Genomic DNA, 25,896 nt, shown 5'->3' with positions numbered 1-25,896 from the left:
ACAAATCTTAAGCTGATTAATTTGATCAGAAGCGATTTTTTCTTACAAGTGGGAGAAATGACAAAGATGCAGCTTTCATGTTGAGTGGGAAAGGAGAATATTACCAGAAGCTAGATAATTGTTTCACTAATCAGTGTTGATTTGCATTACTATTTTGCATAATCACTCAAATTATGGTAATAATAAATAGCGGCCTTGATCCAAAATTGTAGAGAAACGTATTTTTTTCAATCAGCCAAAATATTTACCAAAAGAAGGGATAGAAATAAAGGTATTTAACAGTTATAATTTATATAAAAAATAAAATACTTCCAGAAATGAAAAAGGGGAGAAAAAAGAGATATAAAAACAAAAGAAAAGGAAGAAAGTGCTCACAATAGCTGAGGTATTGAATCAACCAAATGTCCATCAACAGGTGAATGAATAAAGAAAATGTTGGATATTTATGTAATTGAATGCTATCTGACACTTAAAATGAAGAAAGTCTTGTTATTTGCAACAACATGGATGAACCTGGAGGACATTATGCTAAGTAAAATACGCTGGCACAGAAAAAAAATACCACATGATTTCATTTCTATGTAGAGTGTAAAAGAAAATTCAAACTCATAGAAGCAGATGGTAGAATGATTTGGTGGGGGGGCTAGGAGTGGAGGACATGTTGGTCAAAAGTAATCAGGGATTTTTTTACATCACTTACCTTAACAAATAAGTTATTCTTCTCTCAGTTTGAAGGGACTTGAATCATATCCTGACGAATTGAATCATACCCTGAAGGATCAAAACTGAAGGAATAATATATTTGTTAAAGCAATGCAGGTTGCATGCTAAAATGAGCAGAGCAGTAGGTCATCTGTAGATCGCAAGACCCTGATCTGAGAATGGGAAAACTCAGAGAGGTCCTTTGACAGTGTCTGGCCAAATAAGTGAGGACTGTATCAAAATCCCTGTGGCAGCACCATCCATGTTAACTGGGTTGTTTGGCCAAAGGGATCTTTGAAAGCAAATAGTTATTGAGTGTCAGGATGTAATGGTATACAGAAAAAGGCATCCTTTAGATCTAATACTGAGAACCATTTAGTTCCCTTAGGTATAGGGATTAGGTACCACTGCATGGACTGGAACTACAGCTTCATTAATGAGGCAAGGTGCTTCATTCCCTCTAGGTTTTTGCACTCCAATATTGGGGCATTGCAGGAGCTGTTACAGGGTTTGAGGTGGCCCCACATTTTCTGTTTATTAATAATGGCTTCTGGCCATTTCTTAGCCTCTGGCTTTAGGGGCCATTGTCTGTGTTAGAAAAAGAAGTGGGATCCTTAAGATGAATCCAGACTGGCCAAACAGTTATAGCTTGACCAATTCTTCCTTGAGTTGCCCACACTTCTAGATTAATATTAGCTTCCACCAGGAGGAGACAAATAATTTATCCTGGAGCTATAAAGATACTGGCCCCCATGTGAGCTAAAATGTCTCTACTTCATAAAGGAATAGGACTTTCAGCCATGATTAAAAAGGCACGTGTAAATAATAGGCCCCCCAAACTATAGCTACAAGGACAGAGGAGGCCTGGACTAGAGAGGAGAAGAGAAAGATTACCTCCAGTGTCTATGAGGTCCACCCTCCTTTCTTCAGTTTCTCTAATCACCTGGGGTTCCTATGCAGTAATTGCATTTTGAGCCACTGGAGCCAGGAATTTGAGCCCCAGGACCTGTCAGTCCTGCTGGACTACTGTGAGACTGGTTCTGAATCCGGTGACCTCCATTTCTGGGGGCAGTCCAGTCTCCAGTGATTCCCACCACAGGCTGCACAAGGTCAAGGTGGCTTCTTGCTGCCTGGGCACTCCTTCCTAAAGTGCTCTGAGTTGCCACACCGGTAGCAACTAGTAAATGCACCTTGGGGATCCTGGACTTTGCAAGTCTGCAATGCAGCTATGTCCTTCTCTTGTGCTTTCTCTTTCTTTTGAGCCTCTTCCCTGTCCCTATTATAAAAGGCTGAGGTGGCTATCCTCAGGAGGTTTTCCAAGGTGCTATCTGGTCCTACAGCTTGTTTTTGCAGTTTTCTTCTAATATTAGGAACTGCCTGTGTAATAAACTTGCCCTTTAGGATGAGGATGAGCCGTCTCTCAACTGAATTAGGGGAGAAGGAGGTATGTTTTATTAGTGCCCCTCTCCGCCTTTCCATAAAGCCTGAGGGATTCTCATCTGGCTTTTGGTGTATCATGAACAGTTTAGAGTAATTCAGAAGTTTGGCCCTAGTTCTTTGTAGGCCCTCCAATACGCACATTACAAAATGTTTTCTTTTCCATTCATCTATGGAGTCATTGGAGTTTCAGTCAGGGTTGTAAAGAGGTACTGCCTCTCTTCCTATTGGAAATGATGGTGCCCGTAACTCTTCCCCTTTTCTCTTTTTCTTTTTGGACTACTACAGGAGACATATTGCTCATCTCCAAAATTCTCTTCTACCTGCAGAGCTGTCTATTTTTCAGCGGTGGCTAGGGTTTTGGCTTAGGAGCAGCATAACATCCCTTCATGAGCGGTCATACACCTGAGTTAAATTTTGGAAAGCTTCTATAAACTTATCGGGGTCATCAGAAAATTGGCCTAAGGTCCTGGTCCTGCAATGTGAAAGGAGCTTGAATCCTAGTGGCATCACCTCCATTGGGCATTTTCTGTAAGGATAAGATTGAAGCTGGGGGATTGGGGAGTTTTGGAAATGGTGAAGCTGAAGGAGCTGATGGCATGGTTGGAGGGGGCCCAAAATGAGGAGAACAAGAAGGGCCCAGACACTCGATAGCTGCCTCAGATGATTCCCCTGGAGGTTTATTCTCTAGTTTTGGGGAATCACTTTTTGAGGCCTGCCTGATATGACTGCTAAAAGAGCTGAGTTGATTGTTCAATGTTTGCAAAGGTCTAGGTTGTCTTGCAGGGAAAAGAACACCTGTACATAGGGACCTCAGACCATTTCCCCTCCCATCTACAGGAAAGATCTAATTGTTAAGTGGATTTAAAACCAAGGCTTCCCTCCATGGGCCAGGCTAGTTCAAGATGGTAAGAAGGCCAAGCCCTTGCACAAAAGAAAATTTGCTGTTTTTTTTTTTTTAACAACAACAACAAAAAAACTCTTGGGGTCAAAGGCATCCCAATGCTTCAGAATGCATTCCAGAGTAGTGCAGGTCGAGGATGATCTGTTACCCATCTAGAAAGATAAGTGAGAAAAAGTCTTCTTTTTAGTCTCCTTTCTTTTCTTTGGAATGCCCCAGGGTGGAGGGGAAGACAGTGGGGTGTCCCACAAACTGTTTGTCCTCCTTGGTCCCCTGAGCCACAGCACTTGTTAAAGGTGTCACCCATGGATGCAGGTGTGACATTCAGCCATGGATCCAAAGGAACTAAGCAATGGAGTCAGTCATGCTTACCCATGCAGCTCTAGACCTTTACTGGGGATTTGCCTTTGACTTCCTTGGTTTATGTGATCTGCGTGGCTTCCCAACAGATAAATCTCAGGAAAGACTATGTACCAGTTGTATCTGGGCAAGGCTTCTTTAATGGAGGAAATGTACTGGATTGAACTCTATATTCTGCTATTATGGCCTGGACTAATATATTATTCTTATAAATAAATGCAGTGACTCTAGTTAACTTCTGGACAATCCCCTTACCATTTAAGTGTGTGGTGTGGTGTCATATATATAACTATATATAATATATATAATCATAGTATATAGTATTTTTTTTTTTTTTAGTTGGAGGTCTCACCTCTGTTGCCGCCCCAGGCTGGAGTGGGCAGTCGGGGCACGATCTCGCCTCACTGCAAGCTCCTCCTCCCGGGTTCATCCCATTCCTTCCTCTCTGCCTCAGCCCTCCCAACCGGCTAGCTGGGAGTACACGGCGCCCTTGCCACCATGGCCCCTCCTACAATTTATTTTATTTTTTATTTTTTTTTTTAAGTGAGACCTGACGTTAGTAGAGACTGAGTTTCACCATGTTAGCCAGGAAAGTCTCAATCTCCTGATCTCGTGATCCGCCCGCCTCAGCCTCCCAAAGTGATGGGATTACAGGCGTAAGCCACCGCACCCGGCCTTAAGTACAATTTTTATTGGAGGAAGAATAGATGACTTAAAAGAACGTAGGGACCAAATGGTAGTTTTCCTGCTGATGGGAAAGTATTGAGACTAAAATTTGGTTTTGGAGGACATTTTCCTCCTCGTTGTTGAGGTTTCCCATTCATAGAAGAAGCATAAAATTTGGTCTCTAGTAGAGGGGTTCAAAAATTGGGAGAATTGGGAAACTAGATTATTTTAACAAAGGGACGGTAACAAGGTGCCTCATGAAGAGGATTCCTATTCCACTAGGTGGCACTGTTGACCTTGAAATACCATGGGCTCTTCAGATGCTCACTGGGTAGGAAAAGAAGACCCTCTGTTCCTAGAAAATCACAAAATGGCAATCCCTTGAGTTATGTTCCCAGTTACTATGGCATTTCCTGATCTTGCCTAACAGAACTATTTCCCTGAACTGTGAAAATTCCTGCAGCATTAAATACAGAGACTGGTTAGGAGACACGGTCTCAGACAGTAAAGAAGAGAGGTTGCAATAGGAAAAGCTTGGAGATCCTGTTGCCAACACCAGTCGGGCTGTTGGAGGCTGGGGTTACTCCAGAAGTCTTTGGGTAACACCAGGGTGTGACCCTGGATAGGAACCATCTTGACCTCTTGATGTCGTCCAGTCCCACGCAATGGATAGGCTCTGCATGGCGGGAAACCAGTTTGAAACAATGCTAACGTTGCCAGCACCCTGAGGGCACTGGGGGTTTGTTAAGTTCTCTACAGCAAAACAGTTGTCCAAATCTTGAGAATGATGGCCACGCTAAAGGTTTTTTTTAACTGGCCCAGTTTTTTAATTTTAAAATTGAGGACAGAAGGCCTCAAAATGAAAGGAAAAAGTTAGAATCCACTCCTATCCTCACCCTTCTGATGAATCTACCTTGGATTCTGAATGGGATCCCACAATAAATAATTAAAGTATATTAAGTTTTCTAGTGACTAAAATAAAATAGATTGAAATTACTAGTCACTTACACTGTGGTTTTAAATGTTATTTAATGAACACGTGAAGTTTCTTTTAAACTCATTTTTAACAACCCATTTCTATTTATGCATAGGGGTGAATGTTTCTACACCAGGTCTTTCGAAATTCTATAAGCTAACATCTCTGAAACCTCTTGGCCTATAACCCAAGAAATGTTTTATTTCCAAATGTACAGCTATAATAAATGACTCTACAGCATTATTTTTTATTTATTAACTACACTAGACAATAGAGTTAGTTTGCTACTCTACTCTTTTTGGGGAAAATGGTGAGTAGTTTAATCACATGTTTCTTAGAATAAGCCATTTATTTTTGAAAATATGAGGCTATGAAAATCATGCAAAATTACTGAATTAGGAAAAGAAAATATTTTTAAAAAAATAAAATAAAATTCTTATGGCCATAGCCCAAGAATGATGAGACAGAGAATGTGGGTTATTTAAAACCACACTGCTGCAAATGCTCATTCCATCAAAACCATTCTGATGAAAAAAAAAAAGAAAGAATAACGGGCCAGAAGTGCTTTTAGAATACTTTTCTGATTCTACTGAAATATCTAATTTTTATTTGTCTTTATTATTTGCCATATAGACATCTGTACTTCCACAAAAGATGCCATGAATTTCAAGATAATATGCTCACACATATATTCCCCTAGAAGGGCCCTGGTGTGTTTGCAATCAAGGTGTAGCCTTTCCGGCCTTCCTTGTGCTGCTGTGTTTGTGCAAAACAGGAAGGCAGGAAGTAAAGCAGAGTCAATCAAAACATGTCCAGTTTCTACAGCCAGATGTACGTTGATGTTTGCATTACGTTGATGTTTGGACACTGAATAATTTCATTGCTCAATTAGTGTACATCATACCTGATAAGTGGTTTTTCAATGTTTGTCTTCCTTCCTTCCTTCTTCTTAGAATTCCCAGTGTTTTATTTTTCCATCTTTGTTTCCATGTGCACCCCATGTTTAGCTCCCACTTATAAGTGAGAACATGTGGTATTTTTCTGTTCTGGGTTAACTTGCTTAGAATAAGCTTCTGCTGCATCCATGTTGCTGAAAGGACATTACTTCATTTTTTTTTCTGTGACTGTATAGTATTGCATGGTGTATAAGTATCTCATTTTTCTTATCCAGTCTAAGATTCATGGGTTCCTAGTTTAATTCTACATCTTTGCTATTTATAAATAGTGCTACAATAAACATGTGAGTGCAGGTGTCTTTTTTGATAAAATAATTTATTTTCCTTTGGGTAAATACCCAGTAATGGGGTTGATAGGTAAAATGGCAGTTGTATTTTTAGTTCTTTGAGAAATCTCCAAACTGCTTTCCACTAAGGCTGAATTAATTTGCATTTCTAAAAGTGTATAAAGATTCCCTTTCTTTCACGACTTCAACATTTTTTTTTTTTTTAAATTTTAATAACAGCCATTCTAACTGTTGTGGGATGGTATCACGTTGTCATTTTGATTTACACTTCTCTGATGATTAGGAATGTTGAGCAACCTTTTTTTTTTTTTGAGACAGAGTCTCACTCTGTCACCCAGGTTTGAGTGAAGTGGTAGAATCTCAGCTCACTGCAGCCTCTGCTTCCTGGGTTCAAGTGATTCTTGTGCCTCAGCGTCCTGAGTAGCTGGGACCACAGGCATGGACCAACACACCTGGCTAAGTTTTGTATTTTAAGTATAGATGGGGCTTCACTATGTTGGCCAGGTTGGTCTTGAACTCCTGGCCTCATGTGATCCTTCTGCCTCAGCCTCCTGCGTAGCTGGGACTACAGGCATGCACAAACACACTTGGTAAGTTTCATATTTTAAGTACAGATGGGGTTTCACTATGTTGGCCAGGCTGGTCTTAAACTCCTGGCCTCAAGTGATCCTTCTGCCTCAGCCTCCCAAAGTGCTGAGATTATAGGCATGAACCCCCACTCTGGCCAATTTGGTTTTTTTTGGCAGCTTTTATGTCTTCCTTTGAGAAGTGTCTATTTATCATTTGTATGCTTTTAAAAATTAAATTTCTTATAGATCATATATATTAATCCCTTGTATTCAGTTTGCAAATCTCTCATTTCATACTGTAGATTGTCTATCTGTCGATAGTTTCTTTCGCTGTGCAGAAGCTCTTTAATTAGGTGCCAACTTCCAATTTTTTTTTTTTTTGTCACTCATGTTTAAGGTGTTAGTCATAAATTCTTTCTAGAGGCCAAAGTCTAGTGAAGTACTTTCTAAGTGCTCTAGGATTTTTATAGTTTAGTCTCACTGTCAAGTCTTTAATCTATCTTGAGTTATATTTTTTATATGGTGAGAGGTAGGGGTCCAGTTTTCCCCCTGTACCATTTATTGAATAGGGGGTTATTTCCCTTGGTTTATTTCGTTGACTTTGTCACAAATAAGTTGATTGTAGAAGTGTAGCTTTTTTTCTGGGCTCTCTCCTCTGTTTCACTGGCCTATATATATATATATTTTGTACCAGAACTATGCTGTACTGGTTACTGTAGCTTGTAAGTGCAATTTGAAGTCGGGTAATGTGAGACCTCCAGGTTTATTGTTTTTGTTTAAACTTGCTGTGGCTATTTGGGCTCTTTTATCCTTCCATATGAATTTTAAAATACTTTACTTCTTCTAAATCTATAAAAAATGGCATTGAAGGCTGAGCACAGTGGCTCACGCATGTAATCCCAGTGCTTTTAGAGGCTGAGGTGGGCAGATCACTTAAGATCAGGAGTTGAAGACCAGGCCCTAGCCAACATGGTGAAACCCCATCTGTACTAAAAATACAAAAAATTAGCCCGGTGTAATGATGTGTGCCTATAGACCCAACTACTCCAGAGGCTGAGACAGAAGAATTGCTTGAACCTGGCAGGCAAAGGTTGCAGTAAGCCAAGACAGAGTGTACTTATGGGTTATCATTAAGCATCTGTTATACAGCAAGCACTGTCATGTTTCTTTGCCGCATTTATATATAAAAACATCATCCTGGTCGGGCGCAGTGGCTCACGCCTGTAATCCCAGCACTTTGGGAGGCCAAGGGGGGCAGATCACGAGGTCAGGTGTTTGAGACCAGCCTGGCCAACATAGTGAAACCCCGTCTCTACTAAAAATACAAAAAATTAGCTGGGCTTGGTGGTGGGTGCCTGTAATCCCAGCTACTTGGGAGGCTGAGGCAGGAGAATAGCTTGAACCTGGGATGCAGAGGTTGCAGTGAACCGAGATCGCGCCACTGCACTCCCGCCTAGGCAACAGTGTGAGACTGTCTCAAAAGAAAAGAAAAAAAAAAAATCCTGACTTATGAAGTCTCCCCAGTACATACCCTAACAAATTGGCTCACTACATAAATTTACTTATGTCAATTAAAAAATCTGAAAGCAGTTGGGCATGGTGGCTGTTTGTAATCCCAGCATTTTGGGAGGCCAAGGCAGGCGGATCACGAGGTCAGTTCGAGACGACCCTGGCCAACAAGGCAAAACCCCGTCTCTACTAAAAATACAAAAATTAGCAGGGTGTGGTGGTGGGCACCTATAATCCCAGTTACTCAGGAGGCTGAGGTAGAACTGCTTGAACCCGGGAGGTGTAAGTTGCGTGAGCCAAAATCGTGCCATTGCACTCCAGCCTGGGCAACAAGACCAAGCCTACGTCTCAAAACAAAATTTGGAAGCAGCAATAACTAAAAGTAGGCTTACCGCCGGGTGCAGTGGCTCACGCCTGTAATCCCAGCACTTTGGGAGACCAAGGCAGGTGAAATCACCTGAGGTTGGGAGTTCGAGGCCAACCTGACCAACATAGAGAAACCCTGTCTCTACTAATACAAAATTAGCCAGGCATGGTGGCACATGCCTGTAATCCCAGCTACTCTGGAGGCCGAGTCAGGAGAATCATGTGAACCCAGGAGGCGGAGGCTGCGGTGAGCCAAGATCGTGCCACTGCACTCTATCCTGGGCAACAAGAGCAAAATTCCATCTCAAAAAAAAAAAAAAAAAAAAAAAAAATTAAAAAAGGGAGACTTATATAGGGTTCTCCAAGTAAAATAACAAAATGGAATGTTCTAACTAAAATATACTAATTGTGGAATTACATCTAAAACTATTTTGTGTGCAATTTTATAAAATAATTTATAATCCCTGATGAGCCCACATAATGAATACTTCAAAACTATAAAACAAATTATAAGAAACAGAAAAATTATGGGTCTAGCATGAGTACCAGGCAAGTAAAACGGAGGAATTGCCTGGGGGAGGTTATGAACCATAAGCCATAAGATCTTACAGTCATGAATTCAATACAAAGCAGCATATAGATTTGCCTTACACATATTTGAGGTTTTTAGTTTTCTAGTAGTCACCTTATTAAAATGTTTTCTCAGTTTCTTCTGAAAATAGAAATTCATACTTACAAAAACATACTTCATAATTTTCTTACACCTAAGGTTTATTTTTTGAGTAATATATCTTTATGTAAATCAAAACTAAACGTCTGTGTGTGTTTGCAGGCACAGAGGCTACATGTTCAGAGAAAAATACATAACAAATTTTAAAATAAAATTTAGGTCTCAGAAATATGGATTTTATTTTACTTCTGTATAATTATTATGACCATAAAAATGACCCTGTAGTCAATAAGAATTGTACATTTTAAAATGAATAAAAGTGTAGATAGAACTGGATTGTCTGTAATACAAAGAATAAAATGCTAGAGGTGAATACCTCATTTACTCTGATGTCATTATTACATATTGTATGTCTGTATCAAAATATGGCATATATGGCATAAATATATACACACATTATGTACCCACAAATATTAAGAAAAATAAATTTAAATTTTAAAAGATAAAAATTTAACCTATGGGAACACTATTCTTTAATGCATTTGCAGTTTAAGCCACTGGAAAAGATTACTAGAGATGTAAGTCCACTATGTTACCAAATAATATACTGTTACCATCTTTTACCCCACACCCTTGAGTAAGGTAGAATAGGTTAAAGTTAGTGGCAAAATAACACTTCATCAAATACACAAGTCTTAGCATGTTAAAAAAAAGTTTAATAACAAAATTAAGTTCATACACAATCTAAATATTTTTTAAAGTACTGCATTTTATTACATAAAAGCACAATCAACAAAATGATACACTAATTTTAACTGAAAATGTTTTTTTCTCACTATACTGCAAAAGAGTATTAGTCTAAACATGTACCTCAAGCAGCACTTAATATTCTAAGTTAACCACAAAGAGCATCTCTACATTTTCCTCATGCATCTTATATTTTAATTTTCTTACTCTTCCACAGAAAGGGGCATAAATAATGCCCACCTTTAAAAAAGAATCTCTCATATCTCTGATTCAGCAACAACTGATCACTTGATTTCACATGTGAATACAATAGGAATGAAGAAAAACATGAATTTGAGAGTTAAATTACATTATTAATTGCTTTTCAAAAAATCTGTAATTTTTTTCAAGAAAAAAGTATACTTTGAATGTAATTATAAATCTCCAAAAAATCTTCCACTTCTTTTGAAGTTATATATAAATAACTTATCTAACAATTCTAGTTTTGGATTTCCTATACTCAACACTCTAATTTGTAACGTCTGAAGTGTCAGTGCGCTTATGCCTTATGATTTCTACTGTGAATCTCTGATATTTACAAGACCTTAATTTTGGATTAATATTTTTTCATATTTACTGCATCTGCAAAAATATACTTTTAGAACGAACTGTTTTCCAAGCTGTGGTTTTGAAAAAAATGTTTTTCCTATTTATTACATTTGCAGTGGTTTTTCTCCAATATAAATTCCCCTGATGTTGAACAGTTTGAGCAACTAATGCTTTAGGGTTTTCCGTCTGGATACAAATGTGTACAATAAGATGCTATCACAAAAGTAAAGGTAACTACACCCTCTATTTGCAATGGTTTGATTTTAAGAAACTCTCTTCGTGTTAAAGGCTTATATTTTCTGAAAGATACTTTTGACAAGTAACTGCATTTTTATTAAGTATGAACTTCTCTGATGTTCAGATGTAGCAAGATATAAATGGTTTTCCATATGCTTTACAGAATTTCCTCAAGTATAAATGCCTTCCCTGTGCAATAAGGTGTGAGGATTGGTTTAAAAGTTTGCCACAGTTCTTCATACTTGGTAGGATTTTTCTCCATTAATAAATTATCTTAGCCACGCCCCTATCAATCAATGTGACAATCCATTTAAAGGCTTTGTCACATTCTCACATTTCTAGGGCACCAGTATGGTTTATGTTAGAAAAGTTGAGGTGTAGTCAAATCATTCTCACATCTTTCAGGTTTGTAGTTTCTCTTTAGTTATAATTTGAGGATTGTGTTAAAGGCTCTGCCACATTCATGTTTTTGGTAGGGTTTCTCTCCAGTATAAATTATCTGATGTGTAATAAGGGTTGGAAGTTTTAAAGGCTTTGCCACATTCTCATATTTGTAGGGTTTCTCTCCCAAGTATAAACTGATTTTATGTGGCCAGTAGGTTTGAGGACTGTTAAAAGACTGCCCAATTTTCACATTGTAGGATTTCCCTCAGTATGATTTAATCTATGTTGTAATATATTGAGGCTGGTTAAATGGCTTTGCCACATTGTTCACATTTGTTAGGGTTTTTCTCTATATGAATTATTTTATGTTTAGTAAGGTTGAGAATACACCTAAAGCTTTTGCCACATCCTCACATTTGTATGGTTTATCTTTCCATATGAATTTCTCTTATGTTTAGTAAAGCTAGGACCAGCTAAAGGCCTGGCCACATTCCTTCACACTTGTGGGTTTTCTCCCAGTATGAATTATCTTATGTTCAGTAAGGTTGAGGATGGGTTTAAAAGCTTTGCCACATTCTTCACTTTGTAGGGTTTTTTCTCCAGTATGAATTCCTTTTGATGTTTAGTAAAGGGGTTGAGGACTGGTTTAAAGGCTTGCACATTTCATCACATTTGTAGGGGTTTCTCTCCCAGGTATGAATTATCATTATGTTTAGTAAGGTTTGAGAATGGTTAAGAGGCTTTGCCACATTCTTCACATTTGAACGGTTTTTTCTCCAGTATGAATTATCTTATGTTTTTTTAAGAATTGAGAATACTCTAAAGGCTTTGCCACATTCTTCACATTTGTAGGGTTTATCTTCCATATGAATTCTCTTATGTTTATTAAGAATCGAGAACTGGTTAAAGGCCTTGCCACATTCTTCACATTTGTAGGGTTTCTCTTCTGTATGAATTATCTTATGTTTAGTAAGATTTGAGGACCGGTTAAAAGCTTTGCCACATTCTTCACATTTGTAGGGTTTTTCTCCAGTATGAATTATCTTATGTTTAGTAAGTGTTGAGGACCAGTTAAAGGCCTTACCACATTCTTCACATTTGTAAGAATACTCTCTAGTATGAATTTTCTTATGTTGAGTTAATTGTGAAAGCATGCAAAATGATTTGCCACGGTTTTTACATTTGAAAGGTTTCTTTCCAGTATGTCTTATCTTACTTCTATTTACATTTGAAAATTTATGAAAGACTTTCACATATTTATCACACTGAAATATTTTGCTCTCAGTAGTTGTCAAACATTGGTTAAGTCCATTATAACCTCCTTTGTACACCTTACATGCATCCACGCTTTTATGGTCTTTTTTTAGCTGTAAATTCTCATGTCCATACTTTCCACATGTTCTCAGTATCACTTTTTGGAAAGAATCTTTTATGCTCTGCTCTGGCCAAACATCTTGGGTAAAATGAGAACACATAACTGAAAAAAATTAAAATAACAAGTTACTTCACTTACTAGACGCAGATGAATATACTTTACAAATTTAACCTATAAAATTACACAAACTACCACATAAGATGGCATAGCAAAATACTACAGGCCCTAATTCCTTATAGAAATATAAATGTAACAAAAACATACTGACCAAAATACATTTGTGGAAAAGTTATAAATGAGTTAAATGTGTACAGTGCCCCAGGTGAGAACAATGCAAAGGGCTACATAGAAAGAAAAGAAAACTGTGTTACGTTTACCCAACACAGCTCTTCCTGCTCCTCAATAACCTAATGCCTTTAGCAGTAAATTGCCAATTCCTGGTTTCTTTTTCAGAAGACAAGAAAAATACTGGCACATACATCTTTATTTCTGGCCTCTAGGGGCCTTTCCAGACACTGGTTTCTGTCTCCCATGCCATAAAGTGCTGAAAGAAATGGTGGTATACTTTGGAATGACAGTTTGTCTGCTGAGACCAAAGGTAAACATTACAGCAGCAGAGAGAATGCAGCAGCACCACGGACAACAAACACGTATAGCAACTGATTACTGACTTATCAAAAAACACAAATCAATTCCTTTAACTAAAAAGTAAACACAAAATTTCAGACAAGACACATCCTAAGAACATGTTTGAGAGACTCCGGGAATCTCTAGCCAAGACAACTGGTTTAAGATTATGCCAGGACAAGGCTACATAATAAAGATTGTAACAGGCAGCTTTTTTTTAATGTCGAAATCTCAATCAAAGATTACAATGTATACAAAATATTAGGGCAACATGGCCCCGTCAAAAAATTATACAATTTTTAGAAAGCAACCATAAAAAATAAAGTTATAAATTAAAGAAATTGAAATAAATTGAATAATATTCCACGAGTGAAATAGAAACACAGATGATTTTTGACAATCAGACAAATGAGGATAACAACAAAAATATTAAAAATATCAACACCCCTTCAGAAATTGTAGAGGTAAAAAATACAAGAAAAAATAATAACTAAAATCATAAAATTAAAATGAAGAAGCTAGACAAACTAGGATACACAAAGATACTTAAACACATATACAAGCACAATTTCAGAAGTTACAGACCAGAAGAGAGCCTTGGGAGCTGCAAGACAGAAGTAATGTGTCATTTATATGCACAGTCTTATGAGATAACCAGTGAACTGTCAACAAAAATTTTGCAGGCCATAAACTGTGTGAAACAGTCCAAAACAAAATTAAAACACAGAATGTAAAATTATTGGACACCATCAACTAAATCAATATATTCATGGAAGAAATCTTAGAAGAATATAGAAAAAAAAGTAGTACAGAGGATACTTGAAGATAAAAAAGGCTGAGAACTTTCCAAATTTTGACGTAATAAGACAAAAATTATTCCTAACCAATAACACTCGGTTAGAAATCGTTTTACTTTAAAAACAAGAAAAAAATAGATTTTCCAAAATAAAAGGTAAGGGTGTTCATTATCCCTTGCACAGTCCTATAAGAAATGCTACATGGTGAGCAGGCACCATGGCTCATGCCTGTAATCCTACAGCTTTAGGGGACCAAGGCAATCAGATCACTTGAGACCAGGAGTTCAAGATCAGCCTGAGCAACACAGTGAGACACTGCATATACAAAAAGAGAAATGCTAAAATGAGTCCACTATGTTGAAAAATAAAATAATGCTGGACAGCATTAGAAAACTATATATAAATAAAAAGCTCTCTATTAAATGTAAATATAGACAAACATAGAATTCTTTACTATCATAATGATAGAGCATTAAACCCTTAAAGTTCTTCCATAGAATATGAAAAACAAAATATAAATCTGAATAAATCTGTTAATAGAAACACAATATAAAATAATTTGTAATATTAGTAACAAACTAGAAACTTTTAAGATGTTTTTTATAATCTTCATTTTCAAGATGATTACAAAGATAATATTTATAGAAACTATACAAAACAAAAAATAAAGCATGTCACTATGAGATTAAACAAAAATTTAAGGAGTAAAACAGGAAATGAGAAAAAACGTATCTACACAAGAAACAACAATGAAACTGGTAATAGTAACATCATTTCTTTAAAAAATCATTTTAAATATAAATTAAACTACTTAATAAAAAGAAATGTAATCCCAGGACTTTGGGAGGTCAAGGTGTGCTGATCACTTGATTGCAGGAGTTTGAGACCAGCCTCAGCAACATGGGAAAACCCTGTCTCTACAGAAAATACAAAAAACCAGCTGGGTATGATGGCACATGCCTGTAACCAGCTACTTGACAGGTTGAAATGAAAAGGTCATCTGAATTTGGGAGGCTGAGGCTGCAGCTCATTGCCATGATCACACCACTGCAAACCAGCCTGGTTGACAGAGTGAGATCCTATTTCAAAAAGAAATAAATATGTAAATAAATAAGAAAGAAAGCATGCAATATACTGCCTAAAAGAGATCCACTTTGGCACTAAGTCAAATAGGCTGAAAGTAACAGAATGAAAAAGATCTATATCTATGCAAATAGCAACCACAATTGGGTGAGGTAGTCATAATTATATCAGACATATATGCTTTAAGTCAAGTACCAGCAAGAGATAAAGACTGATATATAATAGTAAAATGGGTCAACTTACCAGGAAATCTATAGTTACCACATCTATCTACTCTTTTAATAAACGAGCTCTCACTTGAATTGATGGAGTGTATACTTTTTGATTACTAAGAGGATAGTGCCAAGCCATTCATAAGGAATTTGCCCCCATGACCCAAGCACCTTCCTCCAGGTCCCACATCAAACATTGAGGATTACATCGCAGCCTAAGGTTTGGAGAACGTGAACATCCAATCAATATCATAGACCAACTAGGCTTAACAGACATGTACAAAACTTTCTAGTCAAAAGCAAGGGAATACACAATATTCTTATTTGCAGCTGGTGTATTCTGTTAGGACACATATCAAGTCTTATTAATATAAGAATACTAGCTGGGTGCAGGGGCTCATGCTTATAACCCAACACTTTGGGATTTCAAGGTGGGAGGATGACTTAAAGCCAAAAGTTTGAGGCCAGCCTGGACAACATAGTGAGAACCTGTCCCTACAAATGATCAAAATATTAGCCAGGCAAGGTAGTGCATGTCTGTAGTCCCAGTTGCTCAGGAGGCTGAGGAAAAGGATCACTTGAGCCCAGGAAACTGAGGCTGCAGTGAGACAAAATTATGCCGCTGCACTCCAGCCTGTCTCAGAAACAACAATAAATAAACTTAAGACCAAAATAATAAACTGTATGTTTTCTGACCAAAACTGAAAGAAACTAGGAAATAAAAGAAATGTGAAAATAAAACAGATTCTTCAACATATTTTTTTGCTCAACGGTCAAAAAACTTCATTTTGGGCCGGGCACAGTGGCTCATGCCTGTAATCCTAGCATTTTGGGAGGCCGAGGCGGGTGGATCACCTGAGGTCAGGAGTTTGAGACCAGTCTGGCCAACATGGTGAAACCCCGTCTCTACTAAATACACAAAAATTAGCCGGGCATGGTCGTGGGTGCCTATAATCCCAGCTACTCAGGAGGCTGAGGCAGGAGAACTGCTTGAACCCAGGAGGCAGAGGTTGCAGTGAGCTGAGATTGCACCAGCCATTGCATTCTGGCCTGGGCAACAAGAGCAAAACGAGGTCTCAAAAAAAAAAACAAACAAAAAAACTTCATTTTTTTAAGATGTCAATACAACCTACAGTGGTAAAGAAATTCAACATAATCTCTATAAAAATACCATAGCACACAGTTTTAACATAAATATTGTCTAAATTTTAAAATTTGATTAAAACTATAATTATGCAAACACCCATGAAAAAGAACAAATGGGCATTACACTTCCTGATTTCAAAACATATTAAAAGCTACAATAACAAAAACAATGTGGTACTGACACAAAGACAGATAAAGAGATGAAAGAACAGAACAGAGAGCCTAGAAATGAACCCTTCTGTATATGATCAAATGATCTTCCACAAAGTTGCCATGAGCACACAATAGAGGAAAGATAATCTCTTCAAAAAATGGTGAAATTGGATATTAACACTTACAAAGCCGATCCTTTCCTTGAACCATATACAAAAATTATTTTAAATAAAACACTTAGACATAAAAAAATAACTAACAAATCTTAGGAAAAATATAGAAGAAAGACATTATGTTGGTCTTGGCACCATTTACAATATTAATGCACGAGCAACAAAGAAAAGAACAGAAAAATTGAATTACGCTATACTTCAAAATTTTTACACATCAAAGAAAACATTCAAGAGAGTGACAATGTCTCCTACACAGTAAGTGAAAATATTTGCAAATCACATGTGATAGGAGTTAATATTCAGAATATATAAACAACTCTTCAAACTGAACAATAAAGTTGAATAACTTGATGAGAAATGAAGGTATGAAGAACAGAAATGAAGAAATTAAACTTTACCATATAAAGTTCATCATATAAAGTATCATATAAAGTTCAGTAATATTGAACTTTAACTGAATCTTTATCAAGAGATATATACATGGGAAAAAGCATTTGAAGGACAGACAAAATTACTAATTTGTAGAGAAATGCATAAGCAGCACAATTAAAAACAAAATCACCTCATACCGGTTAGAATGGCCACTATAAAATTTTTTAAAAGGCACCAAATCTGTTGATGATGCAATGAAAATAAAACCCATGTTATTTTTTGGTGAAAAACAAGGATGCAGCCTTTATTTTAAAATATTATATGTTTCTCAAATAATTAAAAATGGAATTATTATTAAACACAGTAATCCCATTTATGAATCTATATCCAAACTATGCAACATAGGATCTTAAAAACATATTTGAACATCCATGTACCAGTATTCACAAAAGCCAAAAGGATGAAGCAACCCAACTGTCTTCTTGATTTATAAACACATCCAAAAATGTAACATATCAATACAATGGAATATTATTCAGCCTTAAAAAAGAAAATGTTTGTCACATTTTAAGATAAACTTTGAGAATATTTTGTCACCTGACATAAGCCAGTAGGAAAATGATGGATACTGTGTGATTCCACTTATATGAGCTATCTTAAACAGTCACACTCATAAAAACAGTAAGTGGAAGGGTGTTTGTCAAGTGCTGGAGAGAGGGTAAAATGGGCAGTTATTGCTTAATGGGTACTGAGTTTCAGTTTTACAAAATGTAAAATTTCTAGAAGTCTTGCATAATGATGTGAATATAGTTAACACGCCTGAAATGTACAGCTTTTTGGAGACAGGGTCTCACTCTGTCACCCAAGCTGGAGTTCAGTGGCACAATTAAGGCTTACTGCAGCCTCAAACTTCCAGGCTTAAGTAGTCCTCTCCCCTCAATCTCCCAAGTAGCTGGGACTACAGGTGACAACCACCATGTCTGGCTATTTAAAAAAAAAGTTGTAGAGAAGGGGTCTCCATATGTTGTCCAAGCTGGCCTCAAACATTTGGGTTCTGGCCAGGCGCACGGCTCACTCCTGTAATCCCAGCACTTTGGAGGCTGAGGCGGGTGTATCACCTCAGGTTGGGAGAGGGAGAACAGTCTGACCAACATGGAGAAACTCTGTCTCTACTAAAAATACAAAATTAGCCAGGTGTGGTAGCACATGCCTGTAATCCCAGCTACTCGGGAGGCTGAGGCAGGAGAATCACTTGAACTCAGGAGGCGGAGGTTATGGTGAGCCAAGATGGCGCCATTGTACTCCAGCCTGGGCAACAAAAGTGAAACTCCATCTCAAAAAAAAAAAAAAAAAAAAAAAATTGGGCTCAAGTGATGCTCCTGTCTTGGCCTCCCAAAATCTGAGGATTACAGATGTGAGCCACCATCATGCCTGGCCAGGAAATGTAAACTTAAGTAGATTTAAGATGGTACTACTTATGTGTTTTTACAACAATTACTTTTAAAAGAAAAACTAAAAAAAAATAGAATTATAAATCTTTCCAAAAATTACCTTCAAATTACACAAGTGTCTCTCTTACCCAAAGGAAATTATATAATATTTATCATTAAACACACGGTGAAAAGAAGAGTATTTCCAGGACTACTCACTTAGACAAAACAACCATTGAAAATCAGCTAAGAAAGAATATACACAAGATATGCTGTAACCAAAATTAAGGTCATATTTATAGATAAAAACACACACATATATAATCAGACTATGATGGACATATGGCTGACTTATTTCTTAGTTAAACCCAACATTCACTTCAAGTGTACAAACAGTAGTGCAAATTGCTAAAACTGTAAAAACAAGAAACAAAATAAACTGATAAGAAACCTAAACAATAAACAGTAATATGGAACTGTAAAACATTAAGAGAAATGTTTACTCATAAAATCTGGTTTGCAATATTGATGTACCATTAAAAAGAATTTGTCTAGATAACTGCAATATTTGACTGTAACTGTGTACTCATGGAAGGCAAGTACGTATGGCAGTAAAATTTCAGAGAAAATGCAGTATAATCATACATAGAGGATTCTAATAAAAAACTTTTAATAAGTAAGCATTTTAAAATTGAGATAATTTTATGTTTTAAATATATGCTATTCTTACACAAGGTGAAACTGCTGCAATCCAACTTTAGAAGCAAAGAATAGCTTTACATTTGCCAAATAAAGAAAAAATTTGTATTCTGCTGAATATAGTTAGTGCTTCTGATATATAAAACAAATATTTGGGGGATACATTATGTTATTACTTAGATATAGGCTAAAGAAAGTGGGTGAATGAAAATACTATTCCTTTTTGCCTGCAGCAAACTTAAATTTATAAGTAACTATTTTAGTAATTATGGAGTGCCTACTAATTATCTAATTTACTTCAGGCATAACATGTAAATTCTAGCATATTGTCCTAAAGGTCTGATTCTAAAGCTACAGACAAATTTGAAATAGAAAATACAAAGTAAAAATGTATAGGAAGAGTGACATCAGAAGATAGGACAATAAAAGGTGCCTTATTTTGTTATCCTCCAACAGCAAGCAAATGCGTCAGCCATCCCTCATAAAAATGCCTTTTGAGAGAGTCAGGGATCGCGGCTCACACCTGTAATGAAAGCTACATTATACATTAAGGTTGGAGAACTGATTCAGGCCAGGATTTCAAGAACAGAATGGGTTATGAAGCAAGACCTCATCTCAAAAGTAAGTGCCTTTAAGAGAGCTTTGAGATCCAGGGAGGGAGTTGTGAAACGCTAAACCCAAGATTGAGGAGTGTTGTTTTCAGAAGGCAGGCCCTCATTCAGGTGGCAAACTAAAGGACTCCTGTTCTTGGCTACAGACCAGAAAATGGCCCACCAAACTTGGTCCCACTGAGAATTCTGAACTTACTCTGTAACCATCACAAACTTCTCCCAGCCACAGTCTGGAAAAGGTCCTGCCGTTCCAGCGGCCTGAAGGAAGACAACCATTTATAGCCATGCAGGCAGGGGGGCCTGCAGACTTTGCAGGCCTTTACTGCGGTCTCTGAAGCAGTTTAATGACTCAGTTCGAACTCTCTGAGCCACAGTTTATGGCCAGTTATATCTACACAGAAACTTACACAGTGGCCTGGGGAAATCCTCTCTGGTACTCAGTGAAAGTCATACTCATCCACATCCTGATACTAAGGTCCACTATACGCAGACGGGACTACAGAAACCCACCCTACTGTCTGCCCTACAGAGCAAAGTCCTGGAGGCTATTCAGTCTGTTCAAAAATAAAATGGAAATTACAATTACCCAAGCCCCTTGTAACAAGCCAGTAAAGGTGGACCCTAGTGTAGACCCAGCAGCCTTGTGACCAAGCTACACCCCTCTCTACTACAAATCCAGAGGGCATCCCATCACCCTGGGAACCCAACAAAAGATTTTTACCTTCTAAAACCAGTTTATCAAAACTTGAAGAGGTGTTTGCTCCTTCAAATTTACAAACACCAATGCAAAACTATATTGTGCCAATTTCAATGCTTCTATTTTAACATAGCACTGGAAGTATGCGGCAAAAAAATTTAAAAGTTCTAAAAAGCCATTGAAATTGAAGACAGATAAGTAAAAAGTTGCTGTTTATAGATCACATAATCTTATACAGAGAAAATCATAAACATTTAAACCTGTCTCAACTAATACTCAGTAAATTAGCACAATATAAAATTAACATACAAGCTATGGTTCCATACACGTAAAATAAGCTACCTGATATAGTAGAGGAAAAAACAATCTTATTTGTAATAGCATTAAAACAATACACTTCTCCATCCTGGCTAACATGGTGAAACCCCATCTCTACTAAAAATACAAAATATTAGCCGGGTGTGGCGGTTCACGCCTATAGTCCCAGTTACTCGGGAGACTGAGGCAGGAGAATGGCATGAACTCAGAAGGCAGAGCTTTCAGTGAGCCGAGATCGCACCACTGCACTCCAGCCTGGGCAACAGAGTCAGACTCCGTCTCAGAAAAATAATAATAATATTAATAATATATTTTTGGGCTAGGCATAGTGGCTCACACCTGTAATCTCAGCACTCTGGGAGGCCGAGGCAGGCAGATCACGAGATCTCGATGGTCAAGAGATCGAGACCATCCTGGCCAACGTGGAGAAACCCCATCTCTACTAAAAATACAAAAATTAGCTGGGCATGGTGGTGCACGCCTGTAGTTCCAGCTACTTGGGAGGCTGAGGCAGGAGAACTGCTTGAACCCAGGAGGCAGAGGCTGCTGTGAGCCAAGCTCGCACCACTGCACTCTAGCCTGGCAACAGAGCGAGGCTCTATCTCAAAAAAACAAAAAGAAAAGTAGTTTAACAGAGTTTCTCAAAATTATGCAGTTATTTGTGTGTCCTCAAAAGCAACGGAAAAGCAGTCAGATTGTGCAGTCTCTTACTGCCATGAAAAGGACTTTGGCTTTCACTGTAAACTTGAAGGAAGATCACCTTAGAAAATTTAAAAGCATTAGACAAAAGATGCCCCTATGTGAGAGCAAAACAAAAGTCTGAGGCTTCCCAGAAACTTTCTTTTTTGGAAACAACTTCCCAAATTACATTTTAAAGACTGAGGCTGGGTGCAGTGGCTCACGCCTGTAAATACCAGCACTTTGGAGAGGCTGAGGCGGGCAGATCACCTGAGGTCGAGAGTTCGAGACCAGCCTGACCAATATGGAGAACCCTCGTCTCTACTAAAAATACAAAATTAGCCAGGCGTGGTGGTAGGTGCCTGTAATCCCAGCTGCTTAGGAGGCTGAGGCAGGAGAATCATTTGAACCTGGGAGGCAGAGGTTGCAGTAAGCCGAGATCGCACCCTTGTACTCCAGGCTGGACAACAAGGGCAAAACTCCAACAAGGGCAAAACTCCATCTCAAAAAAAGATTGGCCTTCTCCTTGACTTTTGGACCTCTCATTTGTGTCGTCTGTTGTATTAACTGTCACCTACCTGGGGTTTTGTCTACCATCTCACGTCTCTTCATATTCCAGGGTTCTTTTCCTTGCTCCAGCCAGGTGATCAGGTCTGGCTTAGAGACAGCAATACCTGTTTTATTAAAAATAAGTAACATAAATCTTGCTCACATTCTCCAATTACCAACATAGTAACATGCTCAGTAAAGAAGATGTAATAGCTTAATCTAGTAAATTAATCCCCAAATACTAATTTATGACAAATATCTAAATATGTTAAAAATATTTTAAATTTGTAGATTTTTTGTTTTGTTTTGTTTTGAGTCAGAGCCTCACTCTGTCACCCAGGCTAGAGTGCAATGGCACGATCTCAGCTCACTGCAACCTCCACCTCCCGGGTTCAAGCAATTCTCTTGCCTCAGCCTCCTGAGTAGTTGGATTACAGGCGCCCACCACCACGCCTAGCTAATTTTTGTATTTTTAGTAGAGAAAAGGTTTCACCATGTTGGCCAGGCTGCTCTCAAACTCCTGACCTTAGGTAATCCACTCACCTCGGCCTCCCAAAGTGCTGGGACTACAGACATGAGCCACCATGCCTGGCCTACATTCGTAGATCTTTAATTTTACTTAATACTGCCCAGTACTACTAAATTTACTAAATGAAAAATTGGTGGTAGCAACAATATTTTATGCCAATAAATTTCTGGAATTACCACTAATTTGGAGTAAAGGATAAAGATCAGCTCAGGAATGTGGAGAGTTCAGGTCAAAATGAAACATCTTGAAGAAGTTCTTTTCTACACTGACAAATCTGTTTTCTTGAAAACTGGGATCTGAAACTCATTTATGCAAAGCATAAATTACCAAAAGACGTTCTACAAAGAAGAGAAATGAAATCTTTAGGGTGCGTTAGGAATTATGTATTGAAGTTATCCTCACCAAGGAAGACCAGGTTTCTGTAGTTCTCTAACATCACATCTCTATACAAATTCCGCTGTGCAGTGTCCAGGCATTGCCATTCCTCCAGAGAGAATTCTATTTTCACATCCCTAAATGTCAGTGGTCCCTGAAAAACACACACACACACACACACACAAACACACATATGTTTACTAAGTGGCCATGGGCAGAATTTTTTATTTGACTTAAGGTGAAACGAAAGAGTAAAGAGAAAAAGTTCTGACTTACAGGAGTGACTGAAATTATCCAGTAAAATAATTTTCAATACAGAAATATTTTCTAATATAAATCTGAGAAAAGGGAATGACATGAGATCCATAACACCAGTGTATGTATGATACTTTTCTGGATGATAAAGTATAAAATTAAGGGCATGAACACAAACATACATTTTTGAGTGTATATGTTTCAGATGGAAAAGATGTGGAGTTAGAAGGGACCTCTCAAATCTTAATGTGTATGATAAACTGAAGATCTTGTTATGCATATATTTTTTCAGAACATCTGGAATAAAGTCTGAATTTCTTAATTTCTAAGAAGATCACCAATAATGCCAATGATTTTTGCCCAAGAAGATTATTCTGTCAAGCATCCAGTAAGTGGGAGGAGTGTGGGTTTTCCCAGTTTTTCTGACCTATAAACAAAGATGAGAGCCTTCATTTTCCAAAGACAGACATATGCAAAGAAAACCTAATAAAGAAGGGCAGCTGCCAGATTAACTGTAACGGTTTATGCACATCAGCTGCAAAAAGATATTTAATAATCGGATGGGCCCAGTGGCTCACACCTGTAATCCCAGCAGTTTGGGAGGCCGAGGTGTGCAGATCACCTGAGGTCAGGAGTTCAGAGACCAGCCTGGCTAACATGGTGAAACCCCGTTTCTACTAAAAATACAAAAAATTAGCCGGGCATGGTGGCACGTGCCTGTAATCCCAGCTACTCGGAAGGCTGAGGCAGAAGAATCGCCTGAACCCAGGAAGCGGAGGTTGCAGTAAGCCAAGATTGCGCCATTGCACTCTAGCTTGGGGAACGAGAGTGAAACTCCGTCTCAAAAAAATAAAAGAAAAAAAAGAAAACACTTAATAATCAAGAGGAAAATTACTAACTCTACAGTGAAAAAATCTGTCAGAGAGCTCTTTAACCAAGTGAATCATTACTATCAACTGAACTAGAACAAATTTTTATAATGTGCTGATGAACAGAAGGACACAGCATCACTGCTTGCCTGCTGAGATATTACTTCCCCAAAAAGTAAATTATAGTCTGAATTTAACCACAAAGAAACATCCATTTTATGCCAAGTTCGAGACACAGATATCTCCCATGTTCTGTAATTTTTAATAGAAATTTTAAATAGTCTTTCTTTAGCACCCTAGAGAACACATATCTCCTAATAATTTTCTTCAGAACTTTCTGGGTAGTGAATGTTATCCTGTTTCAAAAAGCATTTTCTTAATCCTGTTCTGCATAGAGCTAATGGAGAAGACAGATGAAACCTCAATATTACGTGTTCTCCTTGACTGAGGACCCCAGGCTTTTCCCCAATAGGAATCTTGAGTATATTCATCCTCCGATATTAAACAGCCACAAAGGGAACATTTTTAACATTGCAGATCATAAATCCACGGTGAGAATTCTACATGGCATTTAAGAAGCTATGGTGTAGAGAAGGCTCCAGTATATAGGAAAGAAATATTTGCCTGGGCGCAGTGGCTCACACCTGTAATCCCAGCACTTTTGGGAAGCCAAGGCGGGTAGATCACAAGGTCAGGTATTCGAGACCAGCCTGGCCAACATGGTGAAACCCCATCTCTACTAAAATACAAAAATTAGCCAGATATGGTGGCATGCGCCTGTAATCCCAGCTAGTTAGGAGGCTGAGGTAGGAAAATTGCTTGAACCTGGGAGGCGGACATTGCAGTGAGCCAAGATCACGCCACTGCACTCCAGCCAGGGTGACACAGCGAGATTCCGTCTCAAAAATAAGTAAATAAAATTTTCAGACACTTGACTATAATGAAAATTTTTTTCAAGTAGTTAAAACAAACTCATTAGGGAGGAAAAGCACAAGTAGAGAAGTAAAGGTTTGTAAGTACTAAACACATGGCATTCCAGGAGGCACAGTGGACACAGCTCTTACTCTGAGACATTTTAGCTGAAAATAGCCATTTTTTCCTCTTTCTCCTCCTGCTCTAAGATTCTTTCACAGATGAGATTCTCTGGAGAAATTACACCTGAACCTGGAGAATATGCCTTTAAAGGTGTCGGCACCACCTGTTTACCTGCTACCATCACACCCACAGGCAAAAGGTCTAAGACCTGCAGAAAAAGCCCACCCATTTCTGTCCTTTATAACAGAAGAGATTCAAGAAAAATAAGCTGCTCTATGGAGATAAAGATGTAAGTTTCTCCTTTCCTGTCCTCAGGTGCCCTCTCTCCTACCAGACACCAGCAATTTTTGCTAAAGTAATGGAAATATGGGCCACTCTGCCTTGTCCCTACCAAACCCAAAGAGAACAGGCCCTTTAGTGCAAAGACAGAACTTAACATTCACGAATGTATCTTGAACCCGTCATACTTGATTCTGGCCTCACCTTAGAGTCACATGAGGCCCTTAAAGCAATGTGGATGCTTCCAGAACAATAGAACAGAACCTGTGGGGAGGGCAC

The 25,896-nt window shown here is 38.0% G+C and overlaps 1 protein-coding gene across 1 annotated transcript in view; it reads right to left on the bottom strand.

Annotated features, from left to right (window-relative positions):
• Positions 1–11,937: 11,937 nt before the first annotated feature.
• LOC108519619 (zinc finger protein 92) overlaps positions 11,938–25,896 on the bottom strand; it is a 29,245-nt gene continuing 15,286 nt past the window's right edge. Inside the window, exons 3-5 of the mRNA XM_017858759.1 lie at positions 23,207–23,333; positions 22,305–22,400; positions 11,938–12,832 (exon numbers count right to left, since the gene is read on the bottom strand). Coding sequence (XP_017714248.1) covers positions 12,147–12,832; positions 22,305–22,400; positions 23,207–23,333 — 909 coding nt within the window. The 3' untranslated portion in view covers positions 11,938–12,146. The remainder of the gene's footprint in view (positions 12,833–22,304; positions 22,401–23,206; positions 23,334–25,896) is intronic.

This window comes from Rhinopithecus bieti, unplaced genomic scaffold (genome assembly GCF_001698545.2).
Source record: "Rhinopithecus bieti isolate Rb0 unplaced genomic scaffold, ASM169854v2 scaffold_48678, whole genome shotgun sequence".
Taxonomy (NCBI): Eukaryota; Metazoa; Chordata; class Mammalia; order Primates; family Cercopithecidae; genus Rhinopithecus; species Rhinopithecus bieti.
This window is presented reverse-complemented; position numbering and strand designations above follow the sequence as displayed.